The sequence below is a fragment of the Hippocampus comes genome, unplaced genomic scaffold (genome assembly GCF_001891065.2).
Source record: "Hippocampus comes isolate QL1 unplaced genomic scaffold, H_comes_QL1_v1.1 scaffold117, whole genome shotgun sequence".
NCBI classification, from domain to species: domain Eukaryota; kingdom Metazoa; phylum Chordata; class Actinopteri; order Syngnathiformes; family Syngnathidae; genus Hippocampus; species Hippocampus comes.
Window position 1 is genome coordinate 660,965 of NW_017805225.1, and position 18,278 is coordinate 679,242.

The following is an 18,278-nucleotide window of genomic DNA, read 5'->3' on the forward strand; positions in this document are numbered from 1 at the left end:
AACTATTATTTTGACCAAATAATCTTCACCTAATTGCGGCAATATGGTGTGGGGAAAATGTTATTTTACTCGTTGTACTTCTTTTATTTTGAAAACTAAAACGGAGTTGACTACTGTAATTGCAATAATAGAACAAGAAGTGACGCAAACAACAGTCAGATGCGACGGAAGTCTCAAGCGCAAAGCATTCTGGTAAATACAGTTTTTGTTCTATTGCTGATCCACCTCAAAGTGTCAAAACTAGTCAAATCCCAGCATTTGAATTTATATTTTGGCAAGGGTCTTTTTGCAGGTATCTTCCACACTGTACGTTGATGGGTCATTTTTGAATCTGTACGTCAGTACTTTGACTACTAAGTTCAGGTGACTATCGCTAGCTAAACGTACTTTATTCTTGTGTGCTTGCTAACTTAACACGAATACTTGACTAACATTAAGCTGTTTGTCATGTAATGTGTTTTGCTTCGACTCACTGTTACGTTCAACGTGCCTAAAGTTTTCGAGCTCTTTTTTTCTATGATGCCACGTCTCCGCTTCTCTTTCAATTCTGATTGCAGCCTGACAATTAAAATGGCATTTAAAGGAGTTCTGTGTTATTATGCAGGTAAGATGGGCCGTGGTTACATAGTAGACGATACTGTGGAGGTATATCTGTCCAAACTATGTGAACAACAATCGGATCATGTCACTGGCCTGGTCATTGGACAGGTAAGTTAACATCTGTTGCAGTTTGTTTGAGAGCTTGGCCAGCTGGTAATATTCACCAGACCTAAGCAACCTTTTGCTGACACTTACTACATTGTAGTTATAGATAAGTGAAATATTTCAAGCCTTTATTTGTTTCAATTTTGATGATTAGGACAGAAAGACACAAAAATCCAATGTTTTTTACAAAATTCGAAGAATCATCAGAAAGTTCATCCTTGTAGGCTTTGTGTGTCCTAACCGTGACAGCTAATTGACACAAAACAACTGCAGAGGTTATTGGCAGCCTTTAAACGGTCTCAGTCTGGCTCTGGCAAAGTAGGCTTCAGAATCATGGGGAAGACTGCTGACTTGACACCCCACATTGACGAGAAAGGGTCTCAAAAATAAATTGCACAAGAAGCTGGAGACTCACAGTGCGATGTGTGAACGTAAACGAAACAAACTATTGAAATACATGAACTTTCCCTCGATATTGTCATTTTTTTTCTCGGCGCCCACCTGTATGCAGTATATTGCTTCAGCACAGTCATGAAATTAAGACTGCCCTTAATGATTGCACATTTCAGAACTCAATTCAGAGGGATTTTGTCGTCATGGCATGTCGAACACCCTCAAGAGAGGAGCCCCTTGTTGGTGCAGGAAAGTCCCCAGACAAAGAATGGATCAGTGAGCACGCTCGACAGGTAGGAACTCGATATAAGACCGGGATGACCATACTCAGGTGGTCACGACCCATTTTGTTTTTTTGTTTTTTTTTTTAGGCAGAAAGTCCAAGGAAAATGAGTTGTACAATGTGTAAGATGGGCAGTAACTGAATCACATCTGTTTTCACCGGTGTGCATTCTGAATTGGTTTGTGCAGGTTTCCAGAATGTTGCCTGGGGGCTTGTCTGTGATAGGAGTATTTGTCATCTCTGATGCCGATGCAAAGGAAACACTAGCCTCACTTCGTCAGGTGAGGCTCCTTTTCACACTTAAATCAATCCTTCTCAAATAGGGAGAAGGGCTGCTTTCAATGTGTAATTGCACATTCACTACACTAGGTGGCAGTACTTGTATTTATATACACAAACAGAATGTGTCGGTGTGTGGGTGTGTGTGTGCATGTATAATATATGAAAGAACAGAATGTGTGGGTGTGTGTGTGCATGTATAATATATGAAAATCTTCATTTTATTCCTCATTCAAAAATGTTTATTCAATTACATAATAAATGTGTGCGTGTGCGTTTGTGTTTGTGTGAAGCTGGTGTTTGCAGTGCAGCGCCTGATATCCTCTGAAAGCCTGTGGAAAGCTGATGATAATGAAGTCACAGACTGCGTCACACTGCATATCAACCCCAAATCCAGAAAGTATCCTTTGGCACGACTGCCTCAGTGGATTGTGCTGAATGGCTGAGTTACTTGTTGTACATCTTTAATCCGTCCCATCAGAATTAGCTGCAGAACATTTGATATAAAAGATCCCAAGGTGAGTCCTCAGTCATATCTTCTCTTTGCAGCTTTTAGAAAGCTAATGGACCTTCCGGCAGTACTGACGGAATGTCCACCTCTGGATACCTTTCCATGGCACTCAAGGATTTTTTGTGAATCTCTTCCAGAGTTTGGCCAAGCCTGCTGATTGGAAGTATCAAGCAGCCGTATGTTCCTCCTGGTCCACAATGAGTTGTTGTGTGAAGGTGGACTTACTTGTTCCGCTACCAGACAACAAAGCCTGTACAAAGAGCATGGATGAGTGTCTTAAAGTATGTGTACTGACATGAAATCAGTCTTCCAGAATGTGTATGGATTTATTCAACGTGCCTCCCACGTTTCAGGAGGGACTGAAAGTGTGGACGTACCAGATTGAGAATGCAGTCTGTTTGATTGATGGTATCCAGCTGCCCGATGATGCAGAACTCACAGCAGGACAGGTTATGTAAACATGAACGGAAAGGGGGACTTTTTTCGCCCCGAGCGCAAGTTTAGCGCCAAGCACAGTGTAATTGTGCGCATGGGTGGAGTTTTCTTTCTTTTGGTATTTTGCAAGACTCTGCGCCAGTAGAATTGGGTGTAATGGGGCATTTGTGCCATCGTAGAAGTAGTAGAAATAATAAAATTGGTACCACATGAAATCCTCAACTGCATCAAAAAGCAATCAAAGTGAATCGTAACTCGAATCGAATCGTCCCTTGTAAAGTGAGTCAATTTTCAGAAATTTGAATCGATTCTCAGCCTTAGCAAGACACACGTACAAGGACAGGCCTGTTTTTAAAGCATGTATTCTAAAGTCTTACGTCTGATCAACATTTTGCAGAAGAGGAATGTGAGACAGGTGCTCACCGCTCAGCTGCTCGTCACACCGGTAAGATACAAACACGCTGTTTTCACACCAACGTATGCAATTACTATGGCAAGATTGAAAAGTTGTCCCCTTCTCCTGACATTGTCCCCTACTTGGTCTTGAAGAACATGTGACAGTTTGGCAGATGTCAAGGCATTTTCTTGATGCATGGCAGGCACAACAGGACACTTTAAGAGACGTGGTCCAGCGGTGTGGAGGCGCCTTGTCTGTCAGAGGAGCCATCCACAGTCGAGCTTACGTACACAACAACAAACCAAAGGCCAAACTGGCTGAGAAGGTAGACCTTTCTTTTCCAACTGCAAATTGTCTCCCTTTTGTCATGAAATATTCAATCTTTCTATAGATTCTGAAGAAAGATGTGGTCTCTACGATGGTCACGAGAGTTCAGATGCTGCTTGATGAGCTTTTGGCTCCAGAAGATGAGAGCAAGGGAGTCGGCACAGACAAACCGGGGACGGGTACTTCTCCGCACCTCTGGCCTCATTTACTTTGTTTAATCATCAATCCACTCCATCGCGTCCGCTCGCTTTCCTCTACCAAACATATGGTTTGGTCATGCGTTACATACTGACTTTTGAAAGAGGTATAAGTGCCCCCTTGATGAATTAAAAAAACAAAACAAAAAAACTGTCAGTTGCACTGATGAAAAATTGCCGCCCCCTCCAGCATCTTTTTCTGAGAAAAAAAAAAAAAAGATACAGCGGTTCATTCTGTCGGATTATAATATGTCATCCAACACAAGAAAACACGTCTAATCCTCAAGAGCAAAGTTCATCAGTTAATTGTAACACAGCAAGTCGATACAAATTAACTCAAGTAAGTGACTGATGTCTGTTCGCTAGGGTCGTTGTCTCATTACATTCTAACGTCTCATTATCATGAGGCCACTCCGGAATTCATAACGTGAGTACCCACACGTTTTGCCAACTGACATTTAGCTCATTGAGCGCTTGGGATCTAAAGGACATTATTTCCGAATGGTTGCTAAGCTGCTTTATACGCTGATATATTGTGCTTTTGAGCTGAGAGCTGTATTTGGTAAATTGTCGGTTATGTGTTGTTATTATACATCCTTTGTGATTTGAATTTCCTTTAAATATCGTACCGAGGACTCTGCAGGATTAGTACCATCAAGGACATGTTCTGTGCATTCAAAAAAAACAATACTGGCAGTCATATTGAATGGCATTTTGAAGTTCCACCTCAACTCTTTAACCCCTTGTTAGCAACATGAATGTGAAATGTAAATGATGTCCTTCCAAGACTGGGGCAGCTTGTTTCACGCAGAAAAATTCTCAAGAACCATTTCAGGCTTTCACGTACTAAAATCTATGATGATTGGTCGTGTCTTTCAGAGCAATTCTGCCTCCCCCATCGTGTCTTTTGTCCTGCAAAGGGGAATGGGAGTCTTTGTGTGTGTGACTACCGGTTCAACGACGAGGACCCATCTGAGGTGATTGACAGGTTGAAAGAAATGTTGGACGTCAACGCAGCTGATCAAAACTTGGATACCAAGCAAGAAATTGTTGCCGAAATCATCGAAAGTGGAGAATCAGAAGGTGAGGAACTGTTCCTTCTGTGCCATATCGGAATGGTGTCAGATGAGTGAAGAAGTCATTGTGGGCGTGAACACAGCCCTTGTAAGCACACACACTTATGCTAAGTGAAATCCAATCACTGAGTCGAGACAAACAAAATATCATGTGTTTGACCTCCAGGTTTTTCTGTTCCTTTAGAACGTTCAAATTCTGTATTGTATTTGAAAAATGGGTGTATTTCAAAGCAACATAGCACTTGCTTGTCTTTAAAGGGCACTTGTGATGATTGCGTTGTGTTTTTGTTGTGTTGTGTTGTGTTTCCAGATTCCACTGCAGAAATTGCTGACGTGCAAGAACCAAAAAGAAACAACAACTACATCGGTGAAACATAACGCTTTCTGGCCTCTCTTTGTTGTTAAAGGTTCTTCAGTATTACTAACTGACTACAAGCTGCTTACAAAAAAAACAACAGAATCAGCTAATGAACGCTCATTGTGCAACCTGTTCTGCTTTCTACTGCCACCTGTTGTGCATCACTATATCGTTACTGTAGTTAACGCATGCACTGTTCTGATTCTGCCCTTTTGTGTTTAGGTGTTGCCATGGCCACTGTTATCGCCCTTCTCGCCACTGCCGCTTCGATGCTCTACCTTCATGACATTTGACACAGGCACACCAAAATATTTGAACATCAAATCCAGATTAAATCATTCAATTGACTTCTGCACTGGACGTTTTTTGTAACGCTGTTTTTAGACACATGCACAAACAAACGGCCAAAATGAAGCTCCCGCACATTTTTTCTATTTAAAAAAAAAAAAAAAATTGTGTAAGCAGGCCCTAATTGACTGATGCTTGATATCATAGCTTTGTAAAGTTCCACTGTAGCACTTCATCTTCACGATGTTCCAAGTGAGTTGTACGGAATAGGAGTGTGTTATTATTTTGCACTCTTGCTTACATAATGTTAAAGTTTAGTTATATTGGACCATTTCCCTTCTCCGGACTCTCCACGCTGGAAGTTGCTGGAGGAGTCGACGAGGTCGTATGAGGGTTGTTTTGTGTGTTTGCGCATGTGCATGTGCATGTGCATGGGCGGTAAAGGCAAGTAGAGCAGTGTGTCCAAAAGAGATCATGTGTCGCCTCATCTTCTCATTTCCTGCACATTGGAGGCAAAATGAGAATTTGCTCTCATAAGCATTTAAGTCACAGATTGGAACAGTTAACATGACGGTGGGTTGTGCTCATAACGTCAGCACACAAAAATGTTTTGTCAGTGTTGATTATCGAATTAATACGTCTATTGTGTGTTATTTTAACATGATGTCTTTATAATTGTCCGTTTTTTTTATTTAATACTTGTAACAACAATTAGCAGACAGATTTAAGTACATTGGATTTTAAAAAATCTATACTCCCCTTCTCAAATGCCCCCCCCAAAAAAAAACAAATTTTTGAAAAAGGAAAAAAAACTGAAATGTTATTCAGACACGTTAAGTCTGCCTCTTGTGATAGGGGTGTGGCTGTTCAAAATTAACAAACTCATTTTAAACCTCTGTAAATGTTTTTTCCCCCCATATTTTCCTCCACCTTGAGGCCCCAGGTCCAGTTGAAGAAAAAGAGCCCCCAAGCATGACGCTGCCACCAGCGTACCTCGCTGTATAGCCCCCCCCCCCAAAAAAGAAATAAATAATTGGAAAATAAATAAGACAATGATCTCAGAAGAGGTGGAGTTTGGAACCGACACTTTGCAATGGTTATTGTTTAATCTATCCGGAGCTTGGGCGCAATGCACATTTGAATCTGAGCACCTGACGGCACTGCTAAACTTTGAGCCCTGAAGATTCCAATAAGCTCCACCCGGTATTCCAAATTGCCAGGTTCAGCGGGGAAAAGGCATCTATCTCCTGACTGTTGTATAACAAGACGGTGATAAGGTTTAGGGAGCTCTCCAATTTCCAGAATCTTCGGGAACTCTTTGGTGCTGCTGACAAGGAGAAAGGAGCCGTCATGCTAAGTAAAGATCTTCCAGACATCGAGGTAACTTTGTTGTGTTTTCTGTCTGTTCTGTGGACTTGGACAAAACAAGCATCCACCGCCTCGTAGAAGCGACAACACAACTAGGCACGAGAATGGAGCAAAATGTGTGTCGAAACCATGAAAACAGCACTGCGCTCTGCCTACTGTAACGTGTAGATACATTCATACTTCTCAATCAAACAATTTGTGTCATTTCCTAATTTTACACGCATGTGGGTAAAATAATTCCCCTCATTACGGAGTCTCTCAATATTTTTTCATGGTAAAATCATTAAAATGTCGTTTGTTCATAGTCATATACTGTTTACACTGAAAATTTTGTTTGTTGAATTTACACAATTTCGTTTCGTCAGGTTGTCGCGGGCAATTGAATCATACGGATAGAGATACGTTTTAAGCAGATGTTGAGTCTCCTTTAAAAACTTGAATGCAGATGATTTTAACGCGTGCAACCACCTGACAAAATAAAGTGGAGTACTGTAAATTCAAAACACCGTTTTTTGTAGAGGAACAATGTGGTGGAAAAAAAAGCTTCTAGACCTGCGTGGGTAACGTGTAGATACATTCATACTTCTCAATCAAACAATTTGTGTCATTTCCTAATTTTACACGCATGTGGGTAAAATAATTCCCCTCATTACGGAGTCTCTCAATATTTTTTCATGGTAAAATCATTAAAATGTCGTTTGTTCATAGTCATATACTGTTTACACTGAAAATTTTGTTTGTTGAATTTACACAATTTCGTTTCGTCAGGTTGTCGCGGGCAATTGAATCATACGGATAGAGATAAATAAGCAGATGTTGAGTCTCCTTTAAAAACTTGAATGCAGATGATTTTAACGCGTGCAACCACCTGACAAAATAAAGTGGAGTACTGTAAATTCAAAACACCGTTTTTTGTAGAGGAACAATGTTGTGGAAAAAACTTCTAGACCTGCGTGGTCTTTTTTGGCGCACTTCAAGTTGCACTAATACTTAAAGTGAGCAAATATTTTTAAGATGAGCGATGTGTTGTGCTACGATTGTCACCTCAGCTACGGTAGTGTGAAAGTAGTGTTGAGGAATGCGCTGGCCGTTGTAGATTGTGGAGATGTGCTTTGATAAACAACCTCATCTGACCCTGAACATGTCATTGCCCCAAGGCTAGTTCTTGAAATTGCTGCGGTACGTAAACAAATGTACAAATACTCAGCAATTATTCAAGACACTGATGTAAAACCTACATTAGAACCTCGCCTTTCCAGAAGCCTCGTTCTAATTTTCGAGTATTTATTAAAATAACAGAACCCCCCAACCCCCAAAAAATAGAAAATGATAATTGTCTCTCTTCTCAATTCAACTCAGCTTTATTTATATAGCACAGCTGCACCTGCTACAAAGCACGCTACAGAACGCAGGACATAAAACATTAACCATAACACAATCATAAACAAAATATTTTTTTATCCATTCCTATTCCATTTCCCCCCCTTTGTTTGAGGCAGTTATCTATGAAAGAGCAGTGATTCCAAGTCTCTTTTCACCGTCTAACTTAAGTTGTGGCCATGCTACAGATTGGCCATGTTCCCCCCTTTGTTTGAGGCTGTTATCTATGAAAGAGCAGTGATTCCAAGTCTCTTCACCGTCAAACTTAAGTTGTGGCCATGCTACAGATTGGCCATGTGCGAAAACCACCGAATAACAAATTGCACAATAATTTGCAGGTGCAGGAACTCTGAACCGCAATTGATTAGAACCCCAATTTATGTGCTTCTAAATGATTGCACTTTTTACCATGTCAGAATGTCTCTTTTCCTAGCAGATGTCATTGTGGTATAAAATTCGAGACTTTTTTTTCTTTTGTTTTGTGCATACCCTCAACCGGGCACAAAACCTCCGTGCAATGACCTGAAAGCGCTTCAATATCTTATCTACTCGACCCCAAACAGTCAAACAAACAAACTTCTCAGAATGTTCCTTGCCATAAAGGCAGATAACAGGTATGTTACTAAGCTATACAATGCAGCAATAAAATGTTACGTTTGAAAGACACCGGATAAATGGTGGTCGCGTCACTATGAGCTGAGATGTTTGATTGTTTCCTTGTACTTTTTAGAGCATCTTGGCTCTGAACCCAAGGGTCAAGACTCACGCTCAGATCATGTCCACGGCGAGCAAAAAGAAAGAAAAGAAACACTGGAAGCGCAATCCTGACAGGGGCTGTGATGTAAGTCTTTCTCTGCTTGACGTTTACGACAAGTTGATTCACCAATGAGTCGAAATTTGTACACCAGCACTCAAAATGGCTTGCTTATGTGACAGGTGACATCAATTTCTCTCTTGAGTAATTTTATCTGTCCCCTAGTCCTGTGTTAAGTTAGAGAACAACTTTGATGATATAAAACACACAACCCTGAGTGAGCGGGGAGCTCTTCGAGAAGCTCTGAGGTGAGAATCAAATAAGTCCGTCCTGTCATCCTCTTCGTATTCCAAATGACGTGAATGAATGTGACATTGAACGGTAGCGCCTATGTTTTCGTCCGAGTGATGTCGAAAGAGCTTTGACGAACGCCGCAATTGACTAGGCCAGATGAACGCCGACACCTGACTACGCTTTCAACTATGTCAATTCTGTGATTAGGTGTCTCAAATGTGCGGATGCTCCCTGTCAGAAGAGCTGCCCCACTAACTTGGACATCAAGTCATTCATTACAAGCATCTCGAATAAGGTACTGCACACACTCGGGCCTCGATATAAAGTGCTTTTGAAAGCGGGCAAACTTAGAAAGTCTCCCCCACCGTATACAAGTCTCAGATATTTGTGAAGGAAGTGTTTCTATGTGCGCATTTGCTGTATGTCTTTCGACATGTCAGAACTACTATGGAGCAGCGCGGGCCATCCTGTCTGACAACCCTCTTGGTCTGACCTGTGGAATGGTCTGTCCCACATCGGAGCTGTGCGTTGGGGGCTGCAATCTGTACGCCTCTGAGGAAGGTCCCATTAACATTGGAGGGTTGCAGCAGTTTGCTACTGAGGTACAACCAACACTAAATGTATTGTATTTGATTAATTTTCCCAAGAGTCTGAGAAATGTTGTTGACTGGCCATCCAGATTTAGACTTCTGACACACAACTGTTGTTGTCTTTTTAAATCCACATTAGTTTGGCGTCTCGTTAAAAGTAAACATTTTCTCCCGTGACTCAAAATATCTTCCCCCAGGTGGCCTTTGTTTGCCATTGCGCATTGAGGATTTCGCTGGTGAACGGATGAATGGATTTGGAGGCAATCTTGAAACGTGATGTGCGTGCATCTTCGCAGGTCTTCAGTAAGATGGGCATCCCTCAGATCCGAAATCCCGAGCTCCCGCCGCCTGATGAGATGCCGGAGTCTTACCACTCGCCCATTGCTCTTATTGGCTGTGGCCCGGCTTCTATTAGCTGCGCGTCTTTTCTTGGCCGCCTCGGATATAATAACATCACCATATTTGAGAAACAAAAATACACCGGAGGGCTAAGGTACGGTCATTTATCAAATATTCCTACCCCTGTTGAACAATGCAGTTTGTTGAGAGTCGTGTTGCTCTCAGAATATTTATTGAGGCAGCATATCATCGTGTGGTACGCAGAGTTACAAACAAACCACACATCTGAAGTACTGGATGAACCTGGTGTCTCAATCAAAAACAAATTCACCCATGAAGGTTTACATTTTCCATCCAGGCTGGTTTTCAGACTTGCACACGTGTGAAGCGGGTTTGCCAAAACAAAGGAAATCATTCCTTATCTTATATGTTTGCTCACTCAGATGACAGGGTAATTTATCAACAACGTAGCGTAAAAGAATTCCTTTTGTGCTTTCATGCAGCACAGCAGAAATCCCCCAGTTCCGTCTTCCATATGAGGTGGTCCAGTTTGAAATAGACTTGATGAAGGACCTGGGAGTCAAGGTATGAGCTCCATTTTCTATTTTGTCGAATACAATAATGTGTCAAATGTTGCCCGCTGGGCATCCGTTGCAGCCTGGTCATCCTGGAAGGGGGCTTCCCCCACCTGAGCCGTCCACGATTGGTCGTTACCGGAGCCCTCAGGCACTGTGATGTCATTTTCATGGTTGCTTTGTGATCCATACCAGGTCGTGTGCGAGAAGGGTCTCGGTATGAACGGAATGACTCTGACTTCTCTGAAAGAAGACGGATTCAAGGCAATCTTCGTTGGAATCGGTGAGTGCTCTTCCACTGAAACAAGCCAGGAAAAAAAAAATCCAGATGTTCTGGCGACTTGAACATGAGCGTATTTTTCAAGTTGTGTTGCTTGGAGTCAGACTTTTTAAAGGCAATTTGATCACTTGAACTTGAAACAAACGGAAAAATAATGAAAAGGTTATCATTAAGTTGAATGAAAGAAAACTTATATGTCATTTTAGGGCTCCCTCAAGCCAACAGAGCCAAAATCTTCCAGGGTTTATCCACGGATCAAGGCTTCTTCACATCCAAAGATTTTCTGCCCATGGTGGCCACGGCAAGCAAGAGAGGTTTTGCACTCGGCTCACACGTCGACACACTCACCGTTCCCACGAGTGTCCCATCGCGCCGTCGCTCTCCCTCCAGGGATGTGCCAGTGTCGCTCCTCCCTTCCTGAGTTACGAGGAGCGGTGATTGTCCTGGGTGCCGGCGACACCGCCTTCGACTGCGCCACCTCTGCCCTCCGCTGCGGGGCCAGGAAAGTGTTTGTCTGCTTCAGGAAGGGATTCACCAACATCCGGGCTGTTCCTGAGGAGGTAGGGATGTCCGTGGAGTAATGGATGTGGATAAGCAGGGAGAAAGAGAGAGAAACGAATGCCCGTCTTTGATCAGATGGAGCTGGCGAAGGAGGAGCAGTGCGAGTTCCTCCCCTTCCTCTCTCCACGAGAGGTCATCATGAAGAACGGGCGCGTCGCCGGACTGCAGTTTTGTCGCACTGAGCAGGCCGAGGACGGAAATTGGATGGAGGATGAAGACCAAGTTGTGCGCTTGAAGGCGGACTACATCATCAGCGCCTTTGGTTCCATGCTCAGCGAGCCGGCAGGTAATCGGACTGGAAGGCAAGGCGATGGAGGGGCCATCATTCGTTCACATCCGCCTACCCGTGACCCTCGCGAGGAGAAGCCGATTGGAAAATGGATGGCTGGACGCGAAAGGCCGTCCTAATAGATTTTAATACTCACGTACACAACAGCCGACCGCCAGTTAAGCCACCGCATGCGTGTGTCACAGTATGAAGCGTTTTGGGAGGGCACAAATTTTAGAACCGCTCATGCACTTCAAACTCTTTTGCCGTTTGTGTACTTTGGAGCTCTGCATTGCAGTGGCTACTAACTGGTACTGAACTTACCGACTCTGCTTCCCAGGCATCATTTTGACCCACCCTTCCTCTTCTTTGGTGGTTCTCTAGCGTTCATAAGTGGGATCTTCCATCGAGTCGTAAACACTGTTGGTGCAACTCAAAACTGCCGTGCTCCGAGAAACATTTTCATTTTGAAAAATGAGTCGAGCGCCACTTTGAGTGTCCGTCCTTACGCGATATTGATCCACTCAGCTGTTCCCACATAATTCACACGTTCTTCTTTTTCAAGGAGACTGTTTTTTGTACGTTTATTCCGTGTGCAGTGAGCGAGGCCCTGTCTCCGGTCAAGCTGAGCCGTTGGGGTACTCCTGAGGTCAACACAGAAACCATGCAAACCAGCGAGCCCGGGGTGTTTGCAGGAGGTGACGTCGCCGGACTGGCAAATACCACGGTGGAGTCCGTGAATGATGGCAAACAGGCCTCCTGGCATATTCATCGATACATACAGGTCGTGCGCATCGGAAACTTCTCTCGTTCTGTCCTCACATTTGAGAAGTCAATGAATGAATACCGACGAGAGGAAAAAGTATCTCTTCATTTTGAGATCACCAAACAGACACAATTTTCATTGGATAATCAGGAACCACCAAGAATCGCATATTTGGGCCAGTTCAACTGTTCCGGGCCATGTCCATTACTTTTTGGGCCAATTCAGCTGTTCCGGGCCATGTCCATGACTTTTTAAAAATTATTTTTACGTGCTATTTCTTGAAATGGCATCATTCCGTGTGATCTACTATAACGATGAGCACCTATCTTGACAACATATGCCCCTCCTTTAAAACCACAGCTTTGAGTGTGTCATTGTCAAAAGGTTTCATTCGGTTTATTGAATGGCAGCTCACATTTTACAGCGCAATTGTGCTTTTTTTTTTTTTTTTTAATCGCTAGAAGCGCAGGATTCAAGACTAAAATAAGGATACAAATGATAACTTTAAAGTGCACGCTTGCCACTTGAGAGGAAGGCAAGAGACAACACTCAGCATCTGTGATCAGTGAAAGAACAGATTCCAGTTTTCATCACACTTCCTGTCATCTTTTCACATACATTTTTTTTACTCCCTTTGTCATATGTATTTTGTCTTTTTACTATGGTTGGAAGTCATATCCCTCCTTAAATTGCAACCATCAGAGCGGGAAAAAAAAATACAAATTCATTGAAGCAAAGAGCATGTGCAAAATGCACGGGCTAATGTAACAAGATATTTATACTTTTTGTTGTTGTTGTTAAAGATCCCATCTGTTTTCATTCTGCAGTCCCTCTATGGCCAGACAGTGGATACGGTTCCAAAGATGCCGCTATTCTACAGCGCTATCGATCAGGTGGACATCAGCGTGGAGGTTTGCGGAATAAAGTTTCCCAACCCATTCGGCTTGGCCTCTGCCCCTCCCACCACCAGCGCCGCCATGATCCGAAGAGCTTTCGAACAAGGATGGGGTTTTGCCTTGACCAAGACGTTCGGATTAGATAAAGTAAAGGCCCACTTGTCTCGCAATGCTGACGTTGCCATGCGTTGATGATATACCGAATGGCCCGATTGCGTTCCTCTGTCTCTGCAGGACCTGGTTACTAATGTTTCTCCTCGTATCGTACGCGGTACCACTTCCGGTCACGTCTTTGGACCGGGTCAGGGATCGTTCCTCAACATTGAGCTGATCAGTGAAAAGACGGCAGCCTATTGGTGCCAGTCAGTGGCTGAGCTTAAGAAAGACTTTCCCAAAAATGCAAGTTGTTATTCTTGCTCATTACATGACTTTTCTGTTGCGATAGATTTGGGAAAAAAACATACTTTTTTTTGTCTGTCAACCAGATTGTGATCTCCAGCATCATGTGTGGTTACAACCAGGAAGACTGGACAGAACTAGCTCAGATGGCTGTGGTAAGAGTTGACTCAAGTGTTCTTCGCATGTTACAGTAAGCGTTGTTTTAGCCGTAAAATTGATTTGGATGCTTCATTAGAAATCGGGTGCTGATGCTTTGGAGTTGAACCTGTCCTGTCCTCATGGGATGGGAGAGAGAGGCATGGGGCTGGCCTGTGGGCAGGTACACTACCGCTCTCTCTCTGCTCTCTTCCCCCACACACATAGCAATCCACACGCATAACTTAAGTGTCCCTCTTTGGAAAGGTTGTTTATTTACAGTGTATATAACACATTAGGACCCTGTGCTGGTGCGTAACATTTGTCGCTGGGTGCAAGCTGCTTCTTCCATCCCATTCTTTGCCAAACTGACCCCAAACGTTACCAACATCGTCGATATTGCCAAGGCCGCCTATGAAGGTACACGCATGTTTTCATATTCCACTGCACCCCTTGTTTGACTTTTGTGCGGAATACTGCGCATGGGTGCATCGGAACTCAAATACTAATCGATTACAAATGCTTGGATGCAACCAATGTGTAAATCAGGTGGAGCAGATGGAGTTACAGCCACAAACACGGTTTCAGGCATGATGGGACTGAAGGCAGATGGCTCACCCTGGCCGGGTGTTGGAGCTGGCAAACGCACCACATACGGAGGGGTGTCGGGTAAAGACACATACGCGTCACATGTTTCAGTTTGCACTTACTCTTGAAAGCACCTTGCGTATTTTTCACAATGCATTTCCTAAAACCCACCCTGAATTCATGAGCCAAGCCAAAGTGGGAGAAAAGAGCGAGAATTCATTTGGGAATTCAAATGCAATCGGTTACAATATTGGTTACAGTTTTGCAGATCAATTTCCGTGTTAAAGCATCATTCATCATCGGGCCATCGTAAAGTTAAACGCTACCGTTTGAGACTTTTTGAAACTTTTGGAGTGACCGATGGATAAGCATAAATAGACCTTATCGAATCACTGGCACATGGGTTGCTATTATCATTGGTGCAGGTAACGCCATCAGACCAATTGCTCTCCGAGCCGTATCAGCCATCGCCAGGGCACTTCCCGGCTTTCCAGTTTTGGCCACCGGGGGAATTGACTCAGCAGAAACCGGTTTACAGTTTCTTCATGCTGGTGCCTCCGTGCTACAGGTGACAAGATCACTGGGACAGTCTTTGCGCCCATTTGCTTTTCTTTCATGCGGTTGAATTTGATATCGTTACGCCTTCATTTCCTGGTTGGCTAGCATAGGTCATGTGATTTTACGACCTGACAGTAAGGCACATGAAAACCATTTCAATTGAGCGGCATCCATTTTCTATGGTTTGGGTGACCAAAACAAAGTGTATACACAGGTATGCAGTGCTGTTCAGAACCAAGACTTCACTTTGATCGAGGACTACTGTGTGGGTATGTTGCACCCCCTTCATACATTTAGTGTGGTTTGTGAATACGTCGTGGTGAGAGTTCTGTGGATGCATAGGTTTAAAGACCTTGCTGTACTTGAAGAGCCTTGACATGAGCGCCTGGGATGGGCAGTCTCCTCCAACAGAGAGACACCAGAAGGGAAAACCCATTCCGAGACTGGAAGATCTGGTTGGACAGGTACAGTGTATAAAATGTAGTAATAGCATTCGTCCATTTATTTACAGCAACCAAAATAAATAAGGTTCATTAATGAAATATGTGACAAACAATATGCCATGCCGAGGTGCAGGGTTCAATTCCGGCTGCGGCCTTCCTGTGTGGAGTTTGCATGTTCTCCCCAGGGCAGTATGGCTTTCCTCAAGGTTCTCCGGTTTCCTCCCACATTCCACAAGCATGCACGGCAGGTTAACGGAAGCCTCTAAAATTGTCCCGAGGTGTGAATGCGAGCGCGAATGGTAGTTTGTCTATGTGTGCCCCGCGATGGGCCGGCAATCGGTTCAGGGTGTCCGCCGCCTTCTGTCCTAAGACGGCTGGGGTAGGCTCCGGCAAATAGACATCTGCATGGCATCGCAGCTGTGCCACAAGTGCAAATATAAACATACATACTGTTTAATGTACCAGTATTTTTGAAGTGCTTCATTTATTCTTATCAGAATAGAAATGCACTATTACGTAATGTAATATTAGAGCATTACTAGCTCGTGGTTTGGATGTCTTACTTGTTTCATGTTGTACGAGTATTTGATCAATTTCTGAGCTCGCCCAGTGAGCCGAAAAGCTGGATATAAAAAGGTGTATTCGGTTTGTCGTTTCTCATTCCTGTTCTAAATTTGTATATGTTGAGATTGAGAGAAAGAATTTGCAGATATTGTGTGTGCTTGCCTGTGTGCGTACGCACGTGTGTAGAGTCTTCCAAGTTTTGGACCATACCTTCAGAAGAAGACAGAGGCCATTGCACAGTACAAGAAACAGCTCAAAGAAGCCGGTGGTGCAGATGTGATGGAAGCCACCGTCGCCAAAATGAATGCACCTAAAAAAACAGTTCCAGCTGTCAAGGTGTGGGGCGCGCACTCACACATACCATCTACAATCTATTGTGTGATTTGTTCTGTTCAAATGCAAAAATCAAAAACAAAGCTTTATCAACGCGTATTATTAAATGCGTGTTTTTGTGTGCTTATTTGCAGGATGTGATAGCAAGAGCGTTGCGCCACATCGGGGCCTATCAAGAGCTTAACAACATGGAACAGGTAATAATTGATGTATCACTAACTTGTGCCAAGTTGGGATAAAAGCTTTTCGCGGTGGTGCCCAAACTATGGCCCGGGGGCCATTTGCGATCCGCCATCCATTTTTCAGCGCCCTGTGACATGTCAAAAAAAAAAAAAATTCTATATTAAAAATGATGACTTGGGCCGCAAGGTTAGTTCAGAAAGGTGAAGGTGGGCAGAGTGAGAAGAAAGGGTGCCCGAAAAATAACTGCCATGACGACTAATACATTTGTTTATATACTGTAGAACTTTTCTCTATATTCAAAGATGCAATGATTAAGTTATGATTAAAAGAATAACAATTTATCTTGTCTAATTGTGATATTTCATTTGTCCTACGTATCAGGTTCAGGCTCTGATAGATGAGGAGATGTGTATCAACTGTGGGAAATGTTACATGACCTGCAACGACTCTGGCTATCAGGTAGTTCTGTGTGCCGAAAAGGAACATGCCGTACGAGTACGATGCTTGTGTTTGTCATTCAAAGTCAGGCATATATTTTCAGACCTTGTTGAGATCCCGGTTTATCTGGCTCCTGCTTTGGGATCGGCAGCATCGTGGACGAGTGGTTCGTAAGTCGGTCCCACAGCTCCCTGTGGGTCCGACTTACTAACACCAGCTCACCTTTAACACTGAATAGAGTAGACAGCCGGAAATGGCTTGATGTAGCTCATGTTGGCTTTGCCGATTTTAATGAAAAAAAAAAAATCGATCTTTTACACGCTCCCTGACGCTTACATCGAGACTGTCGAACTATCCTTTTACCACGCATATTTTCACAAATCTCATTTAGCATTCGCTCTGTGCCTGAGTGACATTTTGCTTCGTGCCTCTCTCCAGGCTATCACGTTCGACCCTGAGACCCATCTTCCATTTGTAACTGACAGCTGTACAGGATGCACTCTCTGCCTGAGTGTCTGTCCAATCATAGACTGCATCAAGATGATGGACAGGACAACACCATATCAACCCAAGAGGGGTGTCCCGATTAATCCAGTGTGCTAAAGCACACTTTCCCTTCTTTGGCCTGTAACAAATGGCTGAAATCTGTCACAACACCGATAGATGCTTGTTTTTGATGAACAGAGTGCGATTCTTCATGAAATTCTGTTACCTTTTGATCAGCAGGCACTTCTTTTGTGGCTTGTGTGTTCTGAAGATGTTTTTGTTTTTTCTTTTATTCCAAGGAGCATCCTGAAATATACTTTTACTGTCAGGTCTCTATAAAGCTATTACCTATGGAAATCACGGGATTGTTACATATTCATACGGTAATGTCGTTTGGATTTGTCGACCTGCAGTTTGAACTGAACAAAATCATACATACATTTTAACATTTTGACATGCATTAACTGTTGTGATCAGCAATTTGTGACCCAAATTAGCATTTTTATAACTATCAGCATTTGTGGTGATTGGGGTTTCAAAATTAACAATCTGTCTAGGAAAACTGTTGATTAAAAAAAATTGGTATTTTATTTTGAAATGAGAATGTATAATTACTGTATATTCCTTTAATTCAAGAATACACATGTGCCAGGATTCCCTTCAGGATCAATAAAATACCTACTTCGAGCGGTTGAATGGGTTATTCCACTAAACACATTTTCTTGAAACATCCTACATTAGATATACTTTTTTTTTTTTTACAAAAAAATAAACGGAGTTTGGTTTCTTACACATAAACTTAGATCAATGACGAGGCTGTAGAATTTTGAG

The 18,278-nt window shown here is 43.0% G+C and overlaps 2 protein-coding genes across 4 annotated transcripts; both read left to right on the plus strand.

Moving 5' to 3' along the window:
• Positions 1–172: 172 nt before the first annotated feature.
• odr4 (odr-4 GPCR localization factor homolog) lies at positions 173–5,314 on the plus strand. Of its 3 annotated transcripts, none has more exons than XM_019869286.1 (14): positions 173–192; positions 605–708; positions 1,275–1,391; positions 1,570–1,662; positions 1,954–2,060; positions 2,142–2,178; positions 2,309–2,452; positions 2,525–2,620; positions 3,004–3,051; positions 3,206–3,328; positions 3,395–3,509; positions 4,407–4,610; positions 4,914–4,970; positions 5,184–5,314. In XM_019869286.1, the coding sequence occupies exons 2-14, from the start codon at positions 610–612 to the stop codon at positions 5,252–5,254; spliced, it is 1,311 nt and encodes a 436-aa protein (XP_019724845.1). In that variant the 5' UTR covers positions 173–192; positions 605–609; the 3' UTR covers positions 5,255–5,314. The 3 variants fall into 3 exon arrangements, with proteins under 3 accessions (XP_019724845.1, XP_019724843.1, XP_019724844.1); XM_019869284.1 differs by lacking the exon at positions 173–192 and adding an exon at positions 199–363; XM_019869285.1 differs by lacking the exon at positions 173–192 and adding an exon at positions 199–292.
• An 872-nt stretch (positions 5,315–6,186) lies between these two features.
• On the plus strand, positions 6,187–18,134 carry dpydb (dihydropyrimidine dehydrogenase b). Its single transcript, XM_019869276.1, has 25 exons — positions 6,187–6,629; positions 8,728–8,838; positions 8,977–9,059; positions 9,253–9,340; positions 9,486–9,647; positions 9,932–10,128; positions 10,478–10,559; positions 10,745–10,832; positions 11,036–11,143; positions 11,220–11,389; positions 11,466–11,676; positions 12,258–12,442; positions 13,252–13,467; positions 13,555–13,719; positions 13,806–13,874; positions 13,955–14,038; positions 14,154–14,274; positions 14,404–14,523; positions 14,868–15,010; positions 15,215–15,269; positions 15,343–15,464; positions 16,194–16,343; positions 16,475–16,537; positions 16,905–16,982; positions 17,400–18,134. Exons 1-25 carry the CDS (start codon positions 6,600–6,602, stop codon positions 17,562–17,564), a joined length of 3,066 nt encoding a protein of 1,021 aa, XP_019724835.1. The 5' UTR covers positions 6,187–6,599; the 3' UTR covers positions 17,565–18,134.
• Positions 18,135–18,278: the final 144 nt, after the last annotated feature.

Bases quoted from the DNA above. Each gene is read 5' to 3' on its own strand.
- dpydb (XM_019869276.1), top strand. From the start codon at position 6,600: ATGCTAAGTAAAGATCTTCCAGACATCGAG. The intron at 8,839-8,976 runs GTAAGTCTTTCT...TCTGTCCCCTAG, and splicing joins ATCCTGACAGGGGCTGTGAT to TCCTGTGTTAAGTTAGAGAA. The intron at 13,720-13,805 runs GCAAGTTGTTAT...TCTGTCAACCAG, and splicing joins AGAAAGACTTTCCCAAAAAT to ATTGTGATCTCCAGCATCAT.
- odr4 (XM_019869286.1), top strand. From the start codon at position 610: ATGGGCCGTGGTTACATAGTAGACGATACTGTGGAGGTATATCTGTCC. The intron at 4,611-4,913 runs GTGAGGAACTGT...TTGTGTTTCCAG, and splicing joins CGAAAGTGGAGAATCAGAAG to ATTCCACTGCAGAAATTGCT. The intron at 4,971-5,183 runs GTGAAACATAAC...TTTTGTGTTTAG, and splicing joins AAGAAACAACAACTACATCG to GTGTTGCCATGGCCACTGTT.